This window comes from Dama dama, chromosome 22 (genome assembly GCF_033118175.1).
Source record: "Dama dama isolate Ldn47 chromosome 22, ASM3311817v1, whole genome shotgun sequence".
In the NCBI taxonomy this organism is placed as follows: domain Eukaryota; kingdom Metazoa; phylum Chordata; class Mammalia; order Artiodactyla; family Cervidae; genus Dama; species Dama dama.
Genome location: NC_083702.1, coordinates 47637053 through 47661339, shown reverse-complemented (window position 1 = coordinate 47661339; position 24287 = coordinate 47637053). Strand labels below are relative to the sequence as shown.

At 46.0% G+C, this 24287-nt stretch overlaps 1 protein-coding gene across 1 annotated transcript in view; it reads right to left on the bottom strand.

Moving 5' to 3' along the window:
* Positions 1–24287, bottom strand: part of SYN3 (synapsin III) — a 461203-nt gene that overhangs the window by 406332 nt on the left and 30584 nt on the right. Inside the window, exon 2 of the mRNA XM_061125421.1 lies at positions 16585–17045. Within this exon, the coding sequence (XP_060981404.1) occupies positions 16585–16895 (311 nt within the window). The 5' untranslated portion in view covers positions 16896–17045. The remainder of the gene's footprint in view (positions 1–16584; positions 17046–24287) is intronic.

The following is a 24287-nucleotide window of genomic DNA, read 5'->3' as shown; positions in this document are numbered from 1 at the left end:
AACACCATAGCTTGAAAGCATCAATTCTTTGGTGCTCAGCCTTCTTTATGGTATGACCACATACTTGAGCTCTAATCAGTAGGGTTATATCCAAGAATCTTCTTCTTAGTTTCTTTTCTATCCTTTTCCCTGGAATATCAATGTTCCCATCTCTTTTTTCAACCTTCCACTTATGAGAGAATTCTTCTACAAATTCTCTGACCAAGTTGCAGTCTGTCTGCTCCTGAAGTCTCTCTATCTACACTTAGCCAACTCCAGTGGAATTCATCTCTCTTCAAGACTGCCTAAATCACCGACTGACAACTCTAATATTAATGCCACTTTTTCTTACAGCATTGACAGGCTTAGATGTCAAGTGGATAGAACTTTATGGGGACAAGAGTTGTCAGTGTGACTTTAAAAAGCAAGATTTTGTTTTTTTCTCCCAGGATGATCTTCCAAAAAATGTGTGTTCGACCAGCCTCATGCAAAGGGAACCTTTTCACATAATTTGTGAATTTTATCACTAATAAAAGTAATGTTGACAAACTCTAGACACTGGGATAAGCCCACCCCTAATATTTGTAAAGCATGGGGCCAAAGAACAAATGGAAGTCTATGTATCATATGCCTAACATTTAAAATTGATAAAGCTGGCAAACCTTTAAATAAAACATGCCCGTCTCTTCCTTCCTTGAATACAATTTCATAATGATCTGGAAGGGTCAGAATTTGAACTTCTCAGGACTCTTAGGGATCCACCCAGAACACAGTGGCATGGAGGCCGACAGCTCTTGGTTCCCATCGTCCTTCCCAATTCTCCTCCCGCCCTGCTCTCTGTCCTGCATCACTGGGGCTTCCTATGCAAGCTTGTGGATGACCCAGCCCATGTGGCCAAACTTTATCTCCTCATCCACACACCCATCAACAGTCCCCCCACCATGTCTGGGGAGGATGAATCAGGGAACTGACCTACATAGGCCTTGGAATTGGGCCTGGGTCCCCATGGGCCAGGAATTCTATAGGTTGGGTAACCACTGCATGATCAAAGGGTATAATTTGCAGGGTCCTCCTTTGTTGTAAGGAGTATAGCTAGTAAAGGACTAAGTAGGACTGAGGGCAGGGGTCCTGCCGCTTGGGTTTACAAGAAGTACTGGATGATCCTGAGACCTCAGGATGGTAACTAACGAATGAAATCACCGGTATACTAGAAAAAGCATGGATCTCAAATCACAGAAGCTTGGGCAAAATCTTAATTCTACGACTCACTCACTGCATGTTCTAAGACAAGGTACTTAATTCCTCCAGGTCATAGTTCCCTCCAGGTCACTTGTTAAGGGGTGATAACATCTGCCAGCCAAGGTGTGGTGAGAAATTCACTTGATCCTGTACCCAAAGGACAGTAAGTAGAGAGGGTGAACTCAGGGCCAGACCACCTGGATGCAATCCCAGCGCCACCCCTCACTCTTTTTTTTCTGAGACCCCGCAAAACTCACTCAACCTCTGTGTGCCTCAGTTTCCACGTCTGGGAAGTGGGGATAATCACAGTAACTATCCCACGGGGTGTTGTGAGGATTAAATGTGGCACGACGTACAAAGCATTTAGAATGGTTCCTGGCACAGAGTAAGCTCCAAAGTATACAGCCCAGGGCCTAAAGCAGAGTCAACAATGAAAACAAAGAACTACCGAGTGTTTACACGGTGGCTATGGGTGACGTGTGCAGGGACCCACAAGCAAACATAATCCTATCCTCTTGGGGGTTACAGAACGGAATTACAGTCTGCTTCACTTTGATCTGCCCCCTCAGTGAGGTGAGAGATTGGTGATGATAACAAACAGGCGACGTTGATACAGAAGGCCTGCAGGCCTTCACATCCCTCCTCCTGTTGTACTGACCCCAGTGATCAAGCGGGAAGGCTGGGAGCAGCTCCCACAGGTTCAAAGTCACACAGAGCCTCTAAGCAAGCAGCAATGGTGAGTTAGATCTTGTGCTTTAAGAGTTTCAGGATTCAGTCTAGCTCCTTCGTGATCTAGACCCTGTTGACCTATGACCCATTTCTTCTCTGGTTTTCTGCCCACCTCTTGGACACATTCAACTTTCTGTGATTCCTGTGCTTTTGTGAGTCTGAGTCTGTGCTGTTCTTTCCTTCTCTGCTTGGTTACCCCTTTCTCATGTTCCAAGATCCCTGACCGCTGTTTCCTTGAAAGCACCCCCCAACGAGGCTGGGTTAGGTGGTCCTCCTTGGGGTCCCCACGGGGTGCTGACACAACATTCTGGTTGGAATTACACATCCCCTGTCCCCACACACCTAGTCTAGGAGCTCCTGGAGACCCGAAACCGGGTCTCAAAGCTCACTGCGTCTCTCATATCCAGCACAAAGTGCCAGGGCACAGGACATGTTTGAGGAATGCTTGCTGACTGGGTAAATGAATGATGTTTCCTGGGAGAGCCCAAGGGGCAGCTCGCGCTCCAGATGCCCTGCTGCCATCTACTGGTACAATGGGGTAACACAACGCTTACAAATCCCCACCCATTACCACGTGGAGTCCCCTTATCGGCGTCCCACATGCACAGGATTCTAACTCTTAACTCGGGACCCAGAGCACGCAGCACTACAGCGCCACCCCCCAAACAGCTCTGGCTCCACCGGCCTCACCTTCTCGGGAGAAACACTTGTTTTGCCCATCTCTGGAATGTTCACCGCAGGGCCTGCCAGACGGACTCAGGCTGAAGCTGAGGGTCAGGCGGTCCATCCCCCTGCCTGGCCGGGAGTCAGAAGTCTGTCTCCTGACAGGCCACACAGACTGCTGCCTCCTTGCCTGGGGCTCATTCAGGCTTGAGCTGCCTCTGAACAGTCCCGTCTGGCAGAGGGACGGGCAGGGCTGGTCTGGAATTCTAGATGCCTTGGGGGCTGGGGTTGCTGCCTGTGTAATTGCCTGGCTGTCTGACCTCAGGTAGAATGGATGACCCCGCTGTGCCTGAGGGCTCTGTCTCCCTAAACGCAGACCTCTTCCGAAGGCCCTAATATGTTTATTCTCATAATGAGTTTTCTGAGCCCGCAGGCCAATCAGTCAAGGCCTTGGCCTTGGGAAGGAGGTGGGGGAAGCTCTTGATTCTACAAAGCTTCCACCTCTGTGGGTGGTCTCATATTTTACTGCCACATCAGAGGCACCAGGAAGGAGAATATTATAAAACCAGTGCCGCCTGGGGTGGGAAATCCCTAGTTTGGGGAGGCGGGATGTGGTGTGTGTGAGAGAGATTTATGGGGAGCGATACCGAGTTCTTTCATGGCTGCAGAAGGAAGAGGAGAATTAGCACAAACAGGACCCACCTGTGCACAAGCAGCGCCCTTCTAATAAATCCGTCTGGGATGTAAAGTCAGTGTGGCCCGGCCCTGGCGGTGCCCTTCCCGGGAGGAGGGGTCAGGCACAGTGCAGCCTATCGGGGGAGCAGTGCGGGGAGAACGAAGGCAGGGATCTGGCCCTAGAAATGGATTTTCACATTTCTGATGAAACATGTCAGTTGCTGATTTGTGGCCTGGACAGAAACTAGGGGAGATGGATGACGGGTCACATAGGAGAACCCTGAAGGTGGACACACTCAGGGTTTTCCAGTTAGCAAGATAAAGAGGCTAACATGATAGGCTGGATGGATGGAGGTGTGACAAAAGCAGGGCCTTTGAACATGGAGTTCTAACTCAGAGATCCGATTTCGTTGTTGTCGCTCAGTTGCTCAGTCATGTCTGACTCTTTGTGACCCCATGGACAGCAGCACGCCAGGTTTCCCTGTTCTTCACTGTCTCCTGGAGTTTGCTCAAACTCATGTCCATTGAGTTGGCGATGCCATCCAACCATGATGCAAAAATCATCTGTCGCCCTCTTCTCCTCCTGCCTTCAATCTTTCCCAGCATCAGGGTCTTTTCCAATGAGTTGGCTCTTTGCATCAAGTTGCCAGTTCTAGTTCCATTATTTACTCCCAGGAATAGCTAACCCTCCTGCTCCCCTCCCACTGTCAGAGGGGACCCTTCAGTGATGGGGCAACCTCATTGTACCTCTGTGCAAGTGGAAGAGCTCCAGGGCATTGGAAAGGGGAGGGACTCTCTGAGAGTGACAAGGGTCCCCGCATCTGCACAACAATCTGTGAAGGTAAGGAAAGGAGGCCCACTAGGGCCTCACAGACGTGAGGAATGTTCCCGCAATGCCTTCTGACAGCAATAGGGAAGGCGGCCTCTGTGGGGCTCTGCCCACAACCCACATCATTTACTCACTATTCGCTGAGCCTTGTAAGGACTGGGCACCTTACTAGACATGCGGTGAAAGGCTGATAACAGTCCCTGCTCTTGTGGAGCTAACATTCTCTTGGAAAAATCAGGAAACTAACCAGGTGACAAGGAAGTGATGAATACGATGAACAAGCTGGTACAGGGTAGGATGTGGGGAGCAGGGAGAGCTGATCCAGGGAAGCCTTCTTTGGAAGATACTCAACACAGTTGTACCAACCATCTACTGTGTGCCAGAGCGTGCAGGCTCTAAAGAAACAGCAGTGAAGATAACTCGGTGCTTGGCCTCAAGGGGTTTACTATCTAATGGGAGGGAGAGACTCATAAAGTACAATCACCACACAGGACATTAGCTCTAAGACCAGGTCAGCCCACTGAAAGAGACCCAGCCCAGTTTAAGAGCCTACGACTGCTTCCCTGGTAAAGTGACCCAGTTCATTAATGTATCCATCTATCCATCCATTCATCCATTCATCTATCCATCCACCCATCCATCCATCCATCCAATGTTTGGTACCTATCTTTTGCCAGTATCAAGGCAAAGATGGCTCTGAGAAGGTCTGATGAGTGTGTATATGTGTGAAAGGCACACAAGGACAAATGAGTTAGGCAGGTACTGGTGGCACTTCCTGGGGCACGTCCCTCAATGTGCAGGAAAAATGAGCGACAGGCACGGAGCAGAAGACCTAGATCTGAAATGGCAGTTCTGGCACCTGCTACATGATTTTGAATAAGCCTCTGCTCCCTCATCTGAAGGGCGAGGATGGGAAGATCTACCCACAGGGTCATGAGGATAAAATGCGGATGCAGACTTGAAGGCCTCTGGGAACCTGCCAAGCAAGTGGTTGCTCTCTGGTGAGCTGCTGGTGTGGATTTCACCTTCCAGGTAAAGAGGTGGGTGGGCACTGCTAGCAGGAGAACTAGCTGGTCGTCTCCAGCTCTGCTATTTACTTCCTAGCGCTGCCTCAGACAAACAGCAACCTTTCCAAGCACCGGTCTCGTTTGCAAAAATAAGCACATCACTATGTCTGCTATAAGGCCCCATGAATGCTATCCCTGACACATGGCAGATGTTTATGTTCATCTCTTTCCCGCCTGTCGTTCAACAGGTGGGCATGTACCTGGGGAAGTGACAAATCACTCAGGGGAAGGTGGCAGTATCTTTATTACTCTAAAAGGATATCTGGCTTCATGTCAAGCATGATGGGAACTTGCCTTGGCTAACCTCTGGGAGCTCCTCTTTCTCCCCAGCACCAGCCTTTGAGGCAAATAAAATCGTCAGCCACCCACTCACTCTGACAGCAGAGATTATGCTAGAATGTTATCCCCCAATTCCTAGCCCTCTTCTCTCCAGAGACACAAGACTGTGTCATCCTCACTCCCACAGAATTCTCAAAGTCCACAGCCTTCATTTCACAAGAACAGTTCACATTTAGAAGGCTAAGCTGTTCCCTCAGCAAACATTTAAAGAGCATCTATCAAGAACTCATTAACAGATGCTTATCTATTAAGATGCTTTCGAATTGTGGTGCTCGAGAAGACTCTTGAGAGTCCCTTGGACTGGAAGGAGATCAAACCAGTCAATTCTAAAGGAAATCAACTCTGAATATTCATTAGAAGGACTGATGCTAAAATTGAAGCACCAATATTCTGGCCTCCTGATGGGAAGAGCTGACTCATTGGAAAAGACCCTGATGCTGGGAAAGATTGAAGGCAGAAGGAGAAGGGGTTGGCAGAGGATGAGATGGTTAGATAGCATCACTGAATCAATGGACATGAATCTGAGCAAACTCTTGGAAAACAGTGGAGGACAGAGGAGCCTGGTGTTCTGTAGTCCATAGGGTCACCAAGAGTCGGAAACAACTTAGTGACTGAACAACAACATTAAGAGCTCAACCCGACAAAATGCCCATGAAAAAGATGATACACTGAAAGTAATTCACACCAAGGTGTCAGTGACTTATATCTGATCATCCGTAAAAGGGGTTTAGATGGTGTGAGGAGGATGAGAAGAAGGGAACCACGAGAATATTAAGTGTTTGATGTTTGTGTGAGGCCTTCAAGGTGAAAAGGGCCAGGCACAGAAGGAGAAGCCTAGGAGAAGTTCCTTTCCCTCTGCCTCCCTCCTTCCACGTATTCAACTATCTATCTATCCAATTACCCACCCATCTGCTTACCCATCCATCCCTCCATCTCTCTAAGTGAAGTCGCCTAGTCGTGTCAGACTCTTTGTGACCCCATGGACTGTAACCTACCAGACTCCTCTGTACATGAGATTTTTCAGGCAAGAGTATTGGAGTGGGTTGCCATTTCCTTCTCCAGGGGATCATCCTGACCGAGGGATCGAACTCGGGTCTCCTGCATTGCAGGCAGACGCTTTATTTCTGAGCCACCAGGGAAGTATTCCATCTCTCTATCCAGGCTCTACTATGTGCTAGCACTGTGCTAGTCCCTAGGAATTATACTGAACAAAACAACCCCCTGCCATCCTGGTGCTCCTGGTCTAGCCAGGAGACAGGCCCAGATGAAGAATATTTACTCTGACTCCTCTCTTCATCAGAAATTCTAACTGGCAAACCTCATGGAGTCTGCAGCCTTATTTTGTTGGACTTACATTATATACTTTTGATTTTAAAACAGAGAATTCATTTATCAAGAATTCAGACTTCTGGCTTCCCCTGAAAATCAATAACAGAGCGTCACGAGACCTGTGTTTCCACATGGCCAAAGCTGGCTGAGTGGACGGCAGCTGTTGCCTGCAGCTGGGGCATCAGTTCTCACACCCAGCAGTCCCCCTGGCTCCCTGCTGTCTCTCTGCAGCCAGTGTCAAGTGGCAGACGCATCTGTCATAGAGCCTGGGCTGTTTTCTTCCTTACAGCAGGGAAATATTTCTCTGCGCCTTTGCGTTTTCCTAGCACCTGCCCCTTCACTCACCGACCACCTTGCCTCCTGTGAGCAGCTGCACAAGCAACCCCTAATTTAACTAATTCCATTATGAAGATGGCAATGAGCTCAGGGAAAAACTTCAGGAAGCCCACACCACTGCCCTTCCTCCAAACTCAGGTTCGGAGATCAGAAAAATGGATACAAAGCACCGTCTCCTCTCTTGCCATCACAGACAGCCCCCCTCCTGCTAAGGAAACACATCCTATGCAGGCTTCCACAGGCCCCAGGAGGAAAGACATCCTGCAATGAGATTGATGTCCGCCCAGTGACCTGCCTCCCCAGGGCAAGGCTGTAGCCAGGCAGGTGAAGTCTGGAGGAACAGGAACAGCTATGCTGGGAGAGCCCATGGCATCTGAGGGCCTTCTCTGCAAGAGGAGGACCTGGGCAAGAAAATCACATTTTGAAGAATGAGGGACGACTCAGAAGTTGGACAGTGGAATTCTCCAGAAAAAGGCAGGGCAATGGCAGGAAAAATGACTGAGACATAAAAGCAGAGAGAGGAAAATGAAAAGTTTCCGGTCTGAGACTCTTCTAAGGGCTTGCAGGCTGGCCCCTTCAGAGTCTGAGCCTCTTCTGCATTATTCCTCACAGGACACCAGCCTAGCTGTACTGGAAGCTGCAGGTGATGGGGGCTCACTCCCTCACCGGGCAGCCTGCATGGTCTTCGGATGATGCTCCCATCATGTACCCTGAGCTGACACGTCTCCCTGTGTCTGCTTTACCAGCCTCCGTTCTACCAGTTGGGAGCCACATGAAACCGGTCCTCTAGCCACAACGGTTTCTAAACTCGGCTCTTCATCATTTAAAAAATGTTTCCTGCGCTCTCCTCTGGATATTCTGACTCAGAAGTTCCGAAGAACCTCTGTGGCCTGTCCTGCACCCATTCTGACTTGTGTTATCAGCACCTCCATCTGCACCTGTATTCAAGAACCAAGCCCCTCTCTCGCACACAGTCTTGATGGGACAGTCCCCAAGTGTCCCCAGGACATGTTATGGAATCAGCCAGGTTTGTTCTTGCCCAGGAATTTTACTTTTGAGAAGAGAGGCACAAAGCTTGGAAGACAATAGGAGCTGACTTCTCCAGAGAGTGTTCACAAGTTCCTGCCTCTTAGGTCCAGACAGAGCCCTGGGTCCTGACCTTTCCAAAACTTGGGTCTTCTTGTTTTCTTTTCATTCTGTGAGCCTCCGGCATATTTTCCATAAACCCTCCATTTTGCCTAAGTCAGCCAAAGTCATTTCTTTTTCTTGCAAACAAAAAACTCTATCCATACAGAAGGTGAAGAGTGGTACCTGATAATCTGAATGTCATTCTGACAGAAACAGTGCTTTGGGGACCGTGATCTGTCTATTGTCATTGTTTGATTTATGAAGGCACTGGAGCCCGGAGAGGACAGTGGCTCCCGTGGATCTCAGCATCAGCAGGGAAGGGAGAACTGGGGAAGGCATAGCGTCCGTCAGACTCCTCCCCAAGCTACCTTCTGCTCTAAGACACTTTCCCCAGATTTCCTAGCCACACTCTCACAGGGTGAAGACTCTACCGGGGCAGGAGACAACTCTTCACTGTTTTCCCCTCCCTCCCTCTCGCCGGGCAAGAGCAGGGGAGGAAGCGGCCGGGGCACAGAGCCTCCGGATTGGACGGCAGGGAGACCTCACGGAGAGAGGTCAGCACTTGAAAAATTCCTCAAGTCAAAGGGCTCGGGGCCTGGGTGCCACACAAGGCCCTCACTGTGTGCGGACATTGTCCCCCTGATAAAAGGGGCCGGGCCTGGGAAAGCGGCGCTGGTGTCCAGGCGACGGGCCAGGCTGCTGGGGAATGCCCAAGGCCCCTCCCGCCACAGGCACCAGGGCAGAGGGAGGGGGAGTGGCAGGGGGTCCCCAGAGCAGGACGGCGAGCCCAGAAGTCCAGCGCCACCCCCGGCTGCAGGGGGTGGATGGTGTGAATCCGTGAGTGAAGGGAGTAAGAGGATGGCAAGACCCCTCTCACCAGGCCTTTCCTAGCTCCCTGACCCCCACCTCTGAGTTCCCCGCAGGGAACAGGCACGGCTTGCCCTTATTTCAAGGAGAGTCTTAGGGGTGGGGGAAGAGGTGGGTGGGGGGAGACAGAAGGATTTTGTTTCCTAGAGCCTAGTGTCTTCAACAGACAGGTGTGTATCCTGCGTCGAGCCCCCTGACCAACTCTAGGAGGAGGGGAACCAGCCCAGTCCCCATCTTCCCATCTTCAGAGTAGAGTGTGCCAGCCCACCAGCACCCAGACACCCCTCTTTCAGGGCTTCTAGAATGCAGCCCTCAAGCCTGTCCAGCTGAACTGAGAAACATGCTCCTCCCTACTGACTGCCAGTGCCACTATATTCACTGCAGTTAGTATCACGATTAGCTGTGGTTTTTTTTTTTAATATTTATTTTATTTATCGGGCCATGCAGGGTCTTAGTTGCAGCACACAGGGTCTTCCGTCTTCATTGTGGCATGTGGAGCTCTCGTTGCGGCATATGCGATCTTTAGCTGTGGCATGTGGGAATCTAGTTCCCTGACCAGGGATTGAACCCGGGCCCCCTGCATTGGGAGTAGGGAGTCTTGGGCACTGGACCACAGGGAAGTCCCTGCAATCAACTGTTAACACCATCACCATTTCAGGGCCTGTCATGACAGCTAAGCCCAGTACCAGCCCCACTCGTGCCATCATCTCCACCTCTTTACTGATCCTTTGTGAGAGGTGCCACGATCCTGCCCTACAACTGAGGAATGTGAGGCCCGGAGGCCAGACTCACCCAAGGTCACATGAGAGAGGGAGGATGGGGTCCAGGCAGTCTGCCTCGAGACTGTCCACTTGATTTTGGTCCTGCCCTGCTGGTGACTGAGACTGTTCAGTCCTCATCACAGGCTGGGAGAGCAGCTTCCTGAGAATGAGGTCAATGGAAGGGGTAGGAGGGCTGGTTTGGCTCCCCAACCAGAAGGCAAGGACGCGCAAAGGCCAGCTTCTCACTGGGCCCATGTCAGCAGGGCTAGGCACTGCCTCTTGTTGCCACCCTCCGTAAGTAGGGTGGAAAGATAAACTAGCAGACATCTACTTAAATACGAATTCCAGATAAACAATAAATAATTTTGTGGTATAAATCAATACCAAATATTGCATGGGATACGCTTATACTGATTTGTTGTTTGTCTAATTATTAATTGGACATCCTTTATTTTTACTAGCTAAAGCAACAAGCAACTCTACCCAAAAGCCTCTGCTGGTGATGCCAAATCTCAATTTAACACCCCCTTCCCACCCACTGCAACCCTCCCCCGACAAGATGGCACAGTGGGAAGCAGAAAGTCCTGGTCACCCTGGGGCCAATTAGGCCACAGCAAGGCTTCAAGGGGCTGCCAAGACACCCTGAGCTCACGAGTGTCTGGATGGCTACAGGAAACCCCACTTCCCCTGGCACCTCAACATTCCAGCTGCCCAAAGGCCCTAGCGGAGGGGGTGCTCGAGGTGGGCACTTTCCTCTGAGGAGGAGGTCACTGTTCTTGGCCACCATGCTGTAACAGGGAGTCCTGCCCTTAGACACGAGTGTGTGTGGGTGTGTGTGCCCACCTGAGTCAGACACGAGCATGTGAGGGTGTGTGCGCTCACATGAGGCTCCAGAGCCCTCTGGCATAGCACACGAGGCCTGTGCTCAGCTGGGAGAGGAAAGGGTGACAGGAGAACGAGGATGCCAGACTTGTCAGCTGGACGGCCTGAGCTGACCGCACACGCCACGGTGTCTGCTCTCATCCTGGGCTCGGAGGCTTAGTTCCCTTCTTTCCACAGGGAGAACAGTAACAGTACTCCATACAGTTGCTGAGAGGATTAAATCCGAGAATCTAGGAAAACCATTCAGCACAACGTCTGGTCATGCAAAGTGCACAGGTGCTTGCCATATGACCATGAGGAGGACCTGACACACTCCCAAAGAGCTCATGGTTTCTTCATTTGTGTGTTCACTCATTTTCAACCAAGACTTCTTAGCACCTACAGCACGCCAAACACTGAAGCCCCGGGAAACAGTCAGCAGGAGGTAGGTCACCATCAGATGAGCCTTCAGAGAAGTGAGTCCTGTTAAAGTCCCAGCCCACCACTCTCCTGTTTTGGCTTCTCAAGCAGCACAAGATCTGTCTGTGCCTTGCTTTCTTACCATAAAATGCTTCCTAGGAAAATCAGGAAGTGTGACTGGCAGTGGTATACTGGCTGGCTCTCTAGGGAGATCTAAAAATCCTGGTTTGCAGCATTTGCCCATTTCCGTGGTGTGAATGCTCTCACGGTGGCCAGTGTGACTTCTGGGTGGATTGAGCAGTGTGGGAGGGGAACAGGGGATTAGAGAATGCCACCAAGGTCACTCTCAGCATCACTGTCACACCTTCACCCTTGCCATTACCAGTAATGTCACCTCCAAATCACTCATTCCATCAACAGATGTTTCCTAGCAGCCATTATCTACCTGCCCTGTTCTAGGCTCTGGGACACAAAGACAGCAAGTAGGCATGGGTGGGTAGTGGTGGTGAGGACACAAATTATCACACAATACAGCAACTCTCAGTGAATCCAGACATGCACAAGGTGCTTTAATGAGCATCATTAACCATCATACAGTACGATGGGGCAGCCTCACAAACTCCAGGCTGAAAGGATAGTAGCTAAGGGGTGTTTAAAACTAAGAATCCCCTTTTCATTTCCTCTTCACCAAGTAAAAGGAAAAGGAAATCCTAGGGAAGGGTGGAGAATAAGAGGGAGGGTAACAATAGATCAACCCTGGACATTCACTGGAAGGACTGATGCTGAAGCTCCAATACTTGGCCACCTGATGCAAAGAACTGACTCACTGGAAAAGACCCTGATGCTGGAAAAGACTGAAGGCAGAAGAAGAAGGGGGTGGCAGCGGATGAGATGCTTGGATGGCATCACCGACTCAATGGACATGAGTTTGTTTGAGCAAACTCCAGGAGATGGTAGAGGACAGGGAAGCCTGGTGTGCTGCGGTCCATGGGGTCACAAAGAGTCAAAACCACTGGGTGGCTGAACAACAACAACAGATCATTGTTGAAAGAGAAGAGCAGACATTCTGGGAACAAGGACCATGGGAGGCAAGAGGAGGGAGGGTTTCAGAGACCCCTGGAGGGAGGGGTTGGGGGCCAAGCCTTAGCTGCTTTATCCCCCTTCACCCCAACATCCCCCTCCCCAAGCCCATCCAGGCTCCAGAGACCTTGAAGGTAAAACTGAGATCAAGGAAGTACACCCAACCTTGTTATGAAGAATTCTCTTTTGGGGTCATGATCAATGTTCTCATTTTGAAAAAAATCAAACCTAGGGTTCTAGTACATTCTGTGGCAATAATTTACACTGTAAACTACTGCCTTACACTGTAAGGCAGCTATATGAGATTGTTAAAACAAATAAGTAGATGAATTTTTAATTCATCATTTTAATTTTAGAGGGAGGGCAGACATGCTTACAACTCTGACCTTGGACTTGAGGGCAATGATGTGCTACCTAATGGTTATAAAAGGTGATATACATGGTGGGGCATGGGAGTAAACTTACCAGATTTGATTTTGGAAAGAGGGTACTTTGGTGGTAACATGAAAGGTACCCAGGAGGCAAGGTCAAGACTAGAGAACTGATGCCAGTGAAAGTGCTGGAAAATAGGCAAGACAACGAGTGGGGAGGGCTGAAGAAAAATGAGCTGGAAGTCCATTTGTTGTACTTCTCCTTTCCCTTGTGATTCTCAAATCTGACTGATCTCCCATCATCCCAGAGGACAGTACCAGCTTCAGTTCAGAGGGACTCCTCACCCAGATCTTACTGGGGGTGAGTCTGGTCCAAAGCTCCCAACATCCCTGATGTAGCCAGGCTGACCTCTGGGGCAGCCCCAAAAGGTCGTGGGGTCTCAAAATGCTCGGCCATTAGTCCCGCTTTCCAGTAAGGGCGGCTTTGGGATCCTCTGTGTCTCCTCAGAAGAGGGACAGTCCTCCTCTCCCTCATTGCCCCCTGGCCACTGGCCAGGTATCATTCCTCCTTGGGGGGCCCAGGCTGGTTCCAAGAGTCTGCAAGCTGGCCTCTGTCAGGAAGCAAGAGGCGGAGGTTCCTGTAACTCCCTTACCCTCTAGGAAACCTGATTCTGCAGCAGGGTCCTGGATTAGGAAAGGGGTGACAGAGGGAAGTAACAGGCTGACAGGGAGAAAAGGGAGCCACATTGTCCCTGGTGGGTTCAGGCTCAGTCCAGACGTGGATCATCTCCCCCTCTCATTACCATCTCAAAGGAGAAAGAAAGGGGCTGTGTGAGCTGCCTTCTCCCTCTTCAACAGCTTCTTCCTCTCAGGAGACAGTCTGCACAATGAAGGAGGCGCTGGGCAGGGGGCTGACCCCAGAGGCAGCCAGACTCTGCCAGAACTGCCCAGGGACAGTGGGGCTAGCCCGCCACCTGCTGGCCGCTGCTGGTATGGGAGGACGACAGGGAAGAAATCGGGGTTCTAAGGCAGCCAGCATCAATTTTGAAAGTTGGGCATGTATCTGGAAAGTTTCTCAAGTTCTCACAGCATCTAGGATGAGTTCTCTATGAGAAGCGGTTATGTGCGGGTGGGAAGTCTCTGTCACAAACATCCAATGAATGCACAGCGAACATTCAGGTGACCTTATAAACAGCCTGTTTCTCACTTTTCCACTTTTAACCCTCTGAGAGGCAGGAACAGTGGCCTGCTGTCCTCAACCCCTAATGAACCTGTGGGCACATGAAGCATGATTGAAACAGACCGGGAGAAATTCTTCTAGCCAAAACCTGTGTCCCCCACCAGGGTACCCAGACTAAAATTCACACACTGGTCACTCCTGTGGATTAGAGAGATTGAAGACCAAAGTCAAAATTCAAATGTTACTTGGCTAAGGTAATTTATGGCATTTCAGTCTCATAAGCTGTGCGCCTACACTAAACTACACACCATATGGGCACTGGGTTGGGAGGCAGACAGAGATTAATTAGTAAGGCTCAACTTTATCACCTGAGAGCCAGTAGCGAAGATTGACCATTAGAAAACCATAGCACAGTGGGGGTAAATCCTAATCTATTCTGCCTAATATTGGGCATAAAGAAATTAAATAAGTATGCCTACAGGGGTTGCAGTCAAGATGATTAATATTGCACAAAAGGTCACAATAGTCTGCAATAATAATATGCACTTAAACAGCACTTACTGTCTACTAGACATATGCTAAACACTTTTATAGTAATTCAAATTTCAACTGTACTTACATAAATTAACTCTACAGGTAGGTACTATTTTACCATTTAGGTGCAGTAACTTTCAAAGGTCATATAGCTATTATGGGGTAGAGACTTGAATCCAGATAGCTCTGAAGTCTGAATCCTTAACCACTTCACCTTGTTGCCATTTATTAGCTCAGGATCCATACAAAAAGTAACGTTTCTGACAAATACCCCTTCCCAAGACCATATTATGGCAAACCCTGCCTGAACCAGAGTGGTGCAGTCAACAGAGAACATTCAAAATCAAGGTCAAGTTGGATTAAAGAGAAACAGAGGACTGCAGAGGCCATGCGGGCATGCTGAGTACCAGGCAGATGGGCAGCATGACTGCAGAGGCAGGGGTGCGTGAAACCAGCACCTCTGCAGAGATCAATCCCTTGGCTCAGAACCTAAATATGATGCTCTGCATAACCTCACAGGCAGAGATGAACACCCTTCAAGCATCACTGAAAACAACTCATAACGGATCAGAACAGAGGCCAGGCACCCGACCACCCTGGTTAAGACGAAGTGATTCCACAGCAGGAAAATAAAGGCTAAAGTCTAAACCTACTGAACATGCTTTAATGTTGACTGCATTGAATGTTATAAACTATAATCACCTCCCACTCCAAAGTACAGGCTCAACCATTCCCGACCTGAGTTCACTTTTCAAGGAATGAATGTGAGCACACACATCCATGTTAGAATAAGAGAGCACTGGCATGCTCAGTGAACGGATTATAGTAATTGGTTCATGTCATACATGCTTCCTGGATGCTGACTCTGGGCCTACTCTGTGGTAGCTTTTGGAGACACACACAGGGAACCTTGTCCTCCAGCCCCCAGGGCCATCCATGGGTCCGTGGCCAGAACTGCCCTAAATGGGGTGCCTCCATGTCTCCATATTTAGGTTTACTTCCTGGACTGCTAATTCTTTGTCTCCAATTGGACTGATAATACCTATCTTCTCTACCAAAAATTTCAAATGGAGACCTCTTTTCCACCCACATGCAGCTTCCTGTGTGCAGGGCCTGTTCATTACTTATCTGAGTACCTGAGGCTGTTGTGAGAGCTGACTCATTTGAAAAGACCCTGATGCTGGGAAAGATTGAGGGCGGGAGGAGAAGGGGACGACAGAGGATGAGATGCTTGGATGGCATCACCGACTCAATGGACATGAGTTTGGGTGAACTCCGGGAGTTGGTGATGACAGGGAGGCCTGGTGTGCTGTAGTTCACGGAGTCACAAAGAGCTGGACAGGACTGAGCTCTGAACTGAGCTAACCGCAGGCTGCTACTTGCACTCATCAGCGCTCAGTGACCCCCTGTGGAGCAACTGCTACCATGAACTTGCCACGTGTCCAGTCTCTGCCCCTCCAGCCAGGATGCTGACCGTCTATCAGGATGGGGCATACCTGGGAAGAGCCTGGAAGGGATATCATTTCTGCCCACCTTTGCTGTCCTGTTAAGACAGGTTCTGGAACCAGACTGCCAGTCCATGGAAGAGTATGAATGCAAACTCAGGCACTCTGGTCCCTTCAAACTAAGGACTGTGGGCTTCTCTTGGTTTCTTTTACCCTCATAGCAACCTCACTCAATGAGGGAGCACGGCTGAAGCTCAAAGATGTTAAGCAACTTACCACAGTTATTTCAGATTTTTTAAAGCTTTATATTATTAGGAAAATAATATAGTACATATACCATATATTATATAATACTTCCTGTGGGCCCTGGGCAGTACCCCATGTCAAACGTATTAAGAAGTTTGCAGCAAATCATATGAACAAGCACAGTGAGTGGTACCATGAAGACTTTTACAGTCTAACTTTCCTTCAGATAAGGCTTTGCTAGCAAATGGGCTACAAAATATCTTCTAGTGAGCTTTTTGGGTTTTGGATTTGCAGGTGAGAGACTGCAGACCTTAAACATAAAGCCCTTTGGACAGAGTGTGGCAAAAGTGGCTGCCGTGGTGCCTGCCATCAACGTCCTTCCCTCCGGCCAGTCTCTGATACCACAGAGTCTCTCACAGCTCTTCCCCTCTCTCTTCCCCAAGAGTGAAAGAAGCCCCATCTCCTCTCCTGCCCCTAGGCGGGGGCAGCTGCAGATTGCTGCTTACCAGTCTGTGTGGGCATCATCGATCACCAGCAGGATCCTGGGCCTCTGAACAACAGGCGTGGAGGGGGCCGGAGGCTCCATCAGCCCCGAGGGGGCCTGTGAGGTCTGCTTCATGGCACTGGAGAAGGAACTAAAAAGGCTGGATCCTGGAGAGGAGAAGGAGGCTGCCAGGGGCTGAGGGTGCCTCCTCTCCGTGGCGGGGGACGCAGGGGAGCTGGTGGAGCTGTCTGGGCGCTGCAGGTCCGCCATGTAGCCGTTCGGCAGGTTGGCCACGAAGCTGCTGTCAGAGAGGCGCCGCCGCAGGAAATTCATGGCTGTGATGGACGAGATGGCCTGTTCCCACTCGGGTGGTCCAGGTGAGGCCGGGAACACAGGCTGCCAGCGGAGGGAGTGGTAGGTTCTTGGGCCAGAAGACCCGAGGGAGTCCCACACAAGTCAGCTACAGCTGTCTTTTTTTTTTACCTGTGGAAACAGGCCAAGAAACACATTAGTGGAAACGACCTCAGCCCCTCAAGAGCAAACAGATAAAGCCCCTTCTTGCCCTGCTCCTGGGGGCAGTGCAAAGTAGGACATCTTTTTGGCAAGGAATTTGGCAACATCTAATTAGAGCACACCCTTTAAACCTACGATTTCCATTTTCTGGAATTCTACCCCAAGAAAGCAATCCGAGTTACAGAAAAAGCCTCTTGGACAAATGTATTTATCACAGCATTATTTACACTAGCAGAATACTGGAAAGTCTTTCAACATTCGACCACAGGATAACAAATACGTAAACTACAGCACATTCAGTGGAACCTTTCGTGGCTATTAAAAAGAAATACTTAAAAAGGGATTTGAGTCACGCAGAAAAAATTTCATGTCGTAATTTAAAAGATCGTGATATAAGACTATTAGGTACAGAATGACTACAACCACATAAAAGTTGAAATAACAAAACTTTGGAAAGAAAAAGACATTGGGATGTTAACAGTGACTATATTTGCATAACCAGACTACATGGCTTTTTGTTTTTTCCAGTTACCTGTATTGTCCAGATTTTCTAGAATATATACAGCTGCCAACTGAATTGTGTCCTTCAAATTCATATGTTGAAGCCCTCACCAGTAACATGCTGGTATCTGGAGATGGGTTCTTCTGGAGGTAATGGGGTTAGATGAGGCCATGAGGGTGGTGCTCTCGTGAGAGCATTAACGTTCTCATAAAAAAAAGACAAGAGGGAGTTTGCTATTCCTCGGCCATGTGAGGACACACGGGGAGACAGCCGTCTGCAAGCCAGGGAGACAGCTCTCACCAGACACCATCCATTCTGGCACCCTGACCTCAGACTGCCAGCCTCTGGAACTGTGAGAAAACAAATTTCTGTTGTTTAAGCCACTCTGTGAAATTTTGTCAGGACAGCCCAGCAGGTTAATAAACAAATGAAGTCCTTTGCCAAACAGAACAAAATAAGTTTTAAAAATCCAAATGATTCATTTAAGATCAAAATTTCTGAGAAAAATGATGGTTTCAGTCATGCAATTCAACCCCACCTATATTTTATTTTGTTAACATTATTTTATGTTTTTGCTGAGGTAAAACGTACTTAGAGGTGCACAGCCCCTAAGGGTACAGTTCTTGGAGTTTTGATATATGTATATGCTGGAATAAGATTTATTATACTCCAGTCACCTCAGGAAGTTCTCCTGCATCCCTTTCTAGAAATCCACGTGTCCTCAAGGGCAAAGGTTCTGCTGATGTCTATCATATGTTAATTTTACCTATTCCTAAACTTTATATAAATGTGACTGTGTATTATTCCTTCATGAGTGGCTTCTTTCCTTCAGCATAATGGTTTTAAGACTCAGCTATGTTGTATGTAACAAGTCACTCTTTTTTATTACTGAGTAGTATTCTGCTAGATGAATAACTACAAATTGTTATTACATTCTCCTTTTGAGGGATGTTTGAAATGTTGTCAGTTTGGGGTGGGTATTCTGAATAGAATTGCTCTAAGAATGTTTTATTTAAGTAATTTTGTGGAGAGAGAAACAAAGAAAGGGGAAAGGGTGGGGTGAAGAGACAGAGAGAGAGACTGGTTGAGAGACTGACTTTTTCTTTGGGAAAATACCTAGAAGTTAATTTGTTAGGTCAGGGGGAGGCATATGTTTCACTTTTTAAGAAACTGTCCAAAACCTTCCCATAGTGGTTGGGACAGTTCCCTTGTAGTCTTAGTTGGCTTAGAATTTTTATCATGAATGGATGTTGAATTTGCAAACTGATTTTCCAAATCAATTAAGATGATTGACTGTGGCTCAGATCATGAGCTACTGAAGAAAGTAGGGAGGGAGGGGGGATCAGGATGGGGAATACATGTAAATCCATGGCTGATTCATGTCAATGTATGGCAAAAACCATTACAATACTGTAAAGTAATTAGCCTCCAACTAATAAAAATAAATGGGAAAAAAATAATAAAATAAAAAATTAAAAAAAACAAAAAAAGAAAGTAGGGAAAACCACTAGGCCATTCAGGTATGACCTAAAATCAAACTCCTTATGATCGTACAGTGGAGGTGACAAATAGATTCAAGGATCAGATCTGGTAGACGGGTTAGTGAAGAACCATGGGATGGAGGTTTGTAACAATGTACAGAAGGCAGTGACCAAAACCATCCCAAAGAAAAAGAAATGCAAAAAGGCAAAGTGGTTGTCTGAGGAGTCCTTGCAAATAGCTGAGGAAAGAAGAGAAGCCAAAAGCAAGGGAGAAAAGGAAAGATATACCCAACTAAATGCAGAGTTTCAGAGAAGAGCAAGAAGAGATAAGAAGGCATTCTTCAATGAACAACACAAAGAAGTAGAGGAAGACAATATAATGGGAAAGCCTAGAGATCTCTTCAAGAAAATTGGAGATACCAAGGGAACATTTTATGCAAGGACGGGCATGATAAAGGACAGAAGCAGTAAAGACCTAACAGAAGCAGAAGAGATTAAGAAGAGTTGGCAAGAATACACAGAAGAACCATACAAAAAAGTCTTAATGACCCAGATAACCATGATGGTGTGGTCATATCTAGAGCTAGATATCCTGGAGTGTCAGGTCAAGTGGGCCTTAGGAAGCATCACTACAAACAAAACTAGAGGAAGTGATGGAATTTCAGCTGAGTTATTTCAAACCCTAAAAGATGATGCTAAAATGCTGTACGCAATATGCCAGCAAATTTGGAAAACTCAGCAGTGGCCACAGAACTGGAAAAGGTCAGTTTTCATTCCAATACCAAAGAAGGGCAGTGCCAAAAAATGTTCAAACTGCTGTATAATTGTGCTCATTTCTCCTACTAGTAAAGTTATGCTCAAAGTCCTTCAAGCTAGGCTTCAACAGTATATAAACTCAGAACTTCCAGATATACAAGCTAGATTTAGAAAAGGCAGAGGAACCAGGGATCAAATTGCCAACATTTGTTGGATCACAGAGAAAGCAAGGAAATTCCAGAAAAAAAAAAAATCTACTTCTGCTTCACTGACTATGCTAAAGCCTTTGACTGTGTGAATCACAACAAACTGTAGAAAATTCTTAAACCAGACCACTTTACCTGTCTCCTGAGAAACCTGTATGCAGGTTAAGAAGCAACAGTTAGAACAGAACATGGAACAATGGATTGGTTCAAAATTGGGAAAGGAGTAATACAAGACTGTAAATTGTCACTCTGTTTGTTTAACTTATATGCAGAGTACATCATGCGAAATGCTGGGCTGAATGAATCACAAGCTGGAATCAAGACTGCCGGGGGAACATCAATAACCTCAAATATGCAGATGATACCACTCTTATGGCAGAAAGTGAAGAGGAACTAAAGAGCCTCTGGATGAAGGTGAAAGAGCAGAGTGAAAAAGTTGGCTTAAAACTCAACATTCAAAAAACAAAGATCATGGCATCCGATCCCATCACTTCACAGCAAATGGAAGGAGAAAAAAGTGGAAACAGTGACAGATTTTATTTTCTTGGCTCCAAAATCATTGCTGATGGTGACTGCGGCCATAAAATTAAAAGACACTTGCTTCTTGGAAGGAAAGTTATGAAAAACCTAGACAGAATATTAAAAAGCAGAGACTTCACTTTGCTGACAAAGGTCTGGATAGTCAAAGCTGTGGTTTTTCCAGTAGTCATGTATGGATGTGAGAGTTGGACCATAAAGAAGGCTGAGTGCTGAAGAATTGATACTTTCAAACTGTGGTGCTGAATAAGACTCTTGAGAGTCCCTTGGACAGCAAGGAAATCAAACCAGTCAACTCTAAAGAAAAATCAATCCTGAATATTCACAGAAAGGACTGATGCTAAAGCTGAAGCTCCAATACTTCGGCCACCTGATGGGAAGAGCTGACTCATTAGAAAAACCTTGATGCTGGGAAAGACTGAAGGCAAAAGGAGAAGAAAGCAGCAAAGAATGACATAACAGTTAGATGGCATTACTGACTCAATGGACATGAATATGAGCAAACTCTGGGAGATAGTGAAGAACAGGGGAACCTGGCGTGCTGCAGTCCATGGGGTCACAAAAATCAGACATGATTTAGCAAATGAACAACAAGGTTTTTAAAAACCATGTATTTGCTTAATGTGATGAGTTACATTAATTGATTTTCAAATGCTAAACCAATCTCGCATTCCTAGGATAAATCCCACTTAGTCATAGTGAATTACCCTCTTTATATAATGCTGGATTCAAGCCAAGAATATTTTGTTGAAGATTTTTTATATCCATGTTCATGAGAAATCTGGTCTGAGATTTTCATTTTTGTCAATGTCTTTGCCAGGCTTTGGTACCAGCATAATGTTGACCTTACAAAATATATTCTGAAGTGTCTCTACCTTTTCAATTTTCTGAAAGTCTGTGTAATATTGGGGTTCTTTTTCCCCTTAATTCATTGACAGAATGAAGCCACCTGGGGCTGACTTTTTCTTTGTTGGAAAGTTTTTAACAATTACCTCAAATGCTTTTATAAATCTATTTATATTCTCTGTTTATTATTTCAATATTGACAATATATGATTTCAAACAATTTGTCCACTTCATTTAATTAATTTATTAAAAAATTTTTTTTCCATTTATTTTTATTAGTTGGAGGCTAATTACTTTACAATATTGTAGTGGTTTTTGCCATACATTGACATGTATGCATGAATTGACATGAATCAGCCATGGATTTACATGTATTCCCCATCCCGATCCCCCCTCCCACCTCCCTCTCCACCCGATTCCTCTGGGTCTTCTCAGTGCACCAGGCCCGAGCACTTGTCTCATGCATCCAGCCTGGGCTGGTGATCTGTTTCACCCTTGATAATATACATGTTTTGATGCTGTTCTCTCGAAACATCCCACCCTCGCCTTCTCCCACAGAGTCCAAAATTCTGTTCTGTACATCTGTGTCTCTTTTTCTGTTTTGCATATAGGGTTATCGTTACCATCTTTCTAAATTCCATATATATGCGTTAGTATACTGTATTGGTCTTTATCTTTCTGGCTTACTTCACTCTGTATAATGGGCTCCAGTTTCTTTTTTTTTCTTTTTTTTGGGGGGCTCCAGTTTCATCCATCTCATTAGAGCTGATTCAAATGAATTCTTTTTAATGGCTGAGTAATATTCCATGGTGTATATGTACCACAGCTTCCTTATCCATTTGTCTGCTGATGGACACCTAGGATGCTTCCATGTCCTGGCTATTATATTCAGTGCTGCGATGAACATTGGGGTGCAGGTATCTCTTTCAGATCTGGTTTCCTCAGTGTGTATGCCCAGGAGTGGGATTGCTGGGTCATATGGCAGTTCTATTTCCAGTTTTTTAAGAAATCTCCACACTGTTCTCCATAGCGGCTGTACTAGTTTGCATTCCCACCAACAGTATAAGAGGGTTCCCTTTTCTCCACACCTTCTCCAGCATTTATTGCTTGTAGACCCTAATTCCAAAACCAGACAAAGATGCCACAAAAAAAGAAAACTATAGGCCAATATCACTGATGAACATAGATGCAAAAATCCTTAACAAAACTCTAGCAAACAGAATCCAACAACATATTAAAAAAATCATACACATGACCAAGTGGGCTTTATCCCAGGAATGCAAGGATTCTTTAATATCCGCAAATCAATCAATGTAATACACCACATTAACAAATTGAAAGATAAAAACCATATGATTATCTCAATACATGCAGAAAAAGCCTTTGACAAAATTCAACATCCACTTATGATTCAACATCCACTTATGATTTTTCCTCCAGAAAAGGAAAAAATCTTGCCACTTGTGACAACATGGATGGACCTAGAGGATACTTTGCTTAATGAAATAAGTCAGACAGAGAAACATAAATATTGTATATTTATACTTACATGTGGAATCTAAAAAACAAACATATAATAAAACAGAAACAGACTCAGATACAGAGAAAAAACTAGTGGTTGCCAGAGAGGAGGAGGATGGGAGGATGGGTGAAATAGGTGAAGGGGATTAAGGGGTACAAACTTTAAGTTATATAATAAATAACTATAATAATCAGTATATTACAGGGCTATAATATACAGCACAGAGAATATAGTTGATATAATAACTTTGTGTGGTATGTAATCTCTAAAAATATCAAATCACTATGTTGCACACCTGAAAGCAATATAATATTGTAAGTCAACTATGCTTCAATAAAAAAAAGAAAGACGAAAACACTGAAGAAAAAAAAAAATCTCCAGAAAGCAGGAATAGAAGGAACATACCTTAACATAATAAAGGCTATATATGACAAACCCACAGCAAGCATTACCCTCAATGGTGAAAAATTGAAAGCATTTCCCCTAAAATCAGGAACAAGACAAGGGTACCCACTCTCACCACTACTATTCAACATAGTTTTGGAAGTTTTGGCCACAGCAATCAGAGCAGAAAAAGAAGTAAAAGGAATCCAGATAGGAAAAGAAGTGAAACTCTCGCTGTTTGCAGATGACATGATCCTCTACATAGAAAACCCTAAAGACTCTACCAAAAAATTACTAGAGCTAATCAACGAATATAGTAAAGTTGCAGGATATAAAATTAACACACAGAAATCCCTTGCATTCCTATATACTAACAATGAAAAAACAGAAAGAGAAATTAAGGAAACAATACCATTCACCATTTCATTTTAATTGTATAATTTATTGGCATAAAGTTGTTCATAGTATTTATTAACATTTCATTTTCTGCAAGATCTGTAGTAATTTCCCCTGATATTCCTGATACTAGTCATTTTCTTTTTCTCTTTTTGATTAATCTATGTTAAGAATTTATAAATTTCATTAATTTTTTAAAGAAACAACTTGCAGCTTTTTATATTTTCTCCATTATTTGTTCTCTAGTTCACCTATATCTGCTTTTTATTACTTCCTCTCTTCTTACTTTGGGTTTAAGGTTTTAATTTCCTCTTTTTTCTACATTCTTAAGATGGAAATATACCATAATTTTAAACCTTTCTTCTTTTTAATACAAGCAGTTAAAGCAATGTATTTCCCTCCATGCACCACTTTAGCTGAATCCAGAAAATTGACATATTATATTTACATTATCATTCAATTAAAATTATTCTTTTTTCTTTCTAATTCTTTTTGACTTATGTGTTATTTAAACATATCTTTAATTTTCAAACTCCAGTGCTTTTTCAGATATTGTAATGTTATTGCTTTTAATATGATTCA